The 1,854-nt window shown below is 54.1% G+C and overlaps 1 protein-coding gene across 1 annotated transcript; it reads left to right on the forward strand.

Moving 5' to 3' along the window:
* The first annotated feature begins 818 nt into the window (after positions 1-818).
* On the forward strand, positions 819-1,580 carry LOC143365054 (uncharacterized). The gene has a single exon (XM_076805027.1). It carries the CDS (start codon positions 819-821, stop codon positions 1,578-1,580), a length of 762 nt encoding a protein of 253 aa, XP_076661142.1.
* Positions 1,581-1,854: the final 274 nt, after the last annotated feature.

Raw genomic sequence — 1,854 nt, forward strand, 5'->3', positions numbered from 1 at the left:
ATTACCGAGTCGGTGTCACTTTCATCGTCCGTCCGTCTGGTCCTTTTTTCCCCCTTACTGTCCGTTCTCCTTTTCTCCTTTCCCTTTATTCCACCCCCCCGGGGGTGGGCATCACCCACCCTAACCCTAACCCTAACCACAAAAATAAAAAAAAATTCAGATCCAAATTTAACAGATTCCAAATTATATTTAACCATATATTTCACAAGGAGAGTTCCGTTTCCGGTTAGAAGGAGATAAGGTGTGAAATTTAGAGCAGCTGAGAAAGTGGTGAGAGAGCGAGTGAAAACAAAGTGGAGGTGGAGTGAGTGAGATCAGGGGTAGAGGGAGATCGGAGGAGAAGTTAGAGGAAGGAAAGAGTGTAAGAAAGGGTAAAAGGCCAATAGAGAAAGTGATAAGTCAAGAAAGTGAGGTTAGGCGCACAGTAGAAAGAGAGCAGGAGAAGCGAAAGCAGAAGGGAGAGCGCCACGTGCGGGAAAAGAAAGAAGCGCAAAGGCAGACAACTGCAACGTAGGTAAAGAAGGAAGACGAGAGGATAAGAAAGTGTAGGGAGTATCGTTGACTCCCTAGTGCATCCGCTAGGCGACGCAGCGGGCGCCAATAAATAGGAGCACGACTCTATGTATCTAGGGATTTTCCCCGAGACACGCTCGGCGTCCTCCCTAGGCACCAGTCGCACTGAGTCTGCCACCACGTGCAGATACAAATAAAGTTCCTCTTGCCAACATACACGTGCCTAGTTCTTTACCTGGATGGTAGGCCCCATACCTACAACTGGTGACCCCGACGTGATTGATATGGAGCCGCCTGCGCAAAACATGGCCGTAGCCGTGCACATGGCGAAATTCTGGGCGGAAAAACCAGCATTATGGTTTGCGCACCTGGACGCCCAGTTCGGTTTGCGCGGGATAACGCAAGAGGACACCAAGTACCACCACGTGGTGGCGCAACTTGATGTAAGAACCGCGCAAGAAGTAGAGGATATCCTGCTGAACCCGCCGGAGCAGAATAAGTATACGCGGCTAAAGCAGGAATTAATCGCGCGGCTCTCCACTTCCAAGCAGAGGAAGATTAAGCAGCTCCTCGAACACGAGGAACGAGGAGACCGGACGCCGTCGCAGTTCCTGCGGCACATAAGGAGCCTGGCGGGCAACGAGGTGCCGGAGGATTTCATCCGGACTCTGTGGATGAGTAGGTTACCCGTCGCCATGCAATCGGTGCTGGCCACACAAGATGGCGTCGAGCTCGAGAAAGTGGCGGCCCTGGCAGACCGGATCAGCGAGGTCACGCCGGCGCAGATCCACCCAGCAGCGGCGGCAAACAATGTCGCAGCGCTCGGCGACATCAACGCCCTCGTTGAGCAAATTGCCGCACTCGTGACCACCAAGCTGGAGGGCAGAGGGCGCCAACCAAGGAGCAGCACGCCCAGCAGCCGATACCGTAGACGTTCCCGATCGAAGTCCAAGGCCGAATCTCGCCCCAGCGGCATCTGCTGGTATCACGGGCGATTCGGAGACAAGGCGACAAAGTGCACGAAGCCGTGTACTTTCCAGTCGGGAAACGACCTACAGAGTCGCTGATGGCGACAAGCGGCCCTGAGAGGACAGCACGTCGCCTCTTCGTAACCGACGCGACGACAAAGACCCAGTACCTGGTCGATACCGGGGCTGAGGTCAGCGTGTTCCCGCGGAAAAAAGTGACCGGTGCGCGAACGAAATCGAGCTACCTGCTGACCGCGGCGAACGGTTCACTAATTAACACTTACGGGCACGTAGTGATTAGTGTAGATTTAGGATTACGCCGGGCATTCCCGTGGACGTTTGTTATTGCAGACATTTCGCGACCCATTATTGG

The sequence above is a fragment of the Halictus rubicundus genome, unplaced genomic scaffold, assembly GCF_050948215.1.
Source record: "Halictus rubicundus isolate RS-2024b unplaced genomic scaffold, iyHalRubi1_principal scaffold1265, whole genome shotgun sequence".
Lineage (NCBI taxonomy): Eukaryota > Metazoa > Arthropoda > Insecta > Hymenoptera > Halictidae > Halictus > Halictus rubicundus.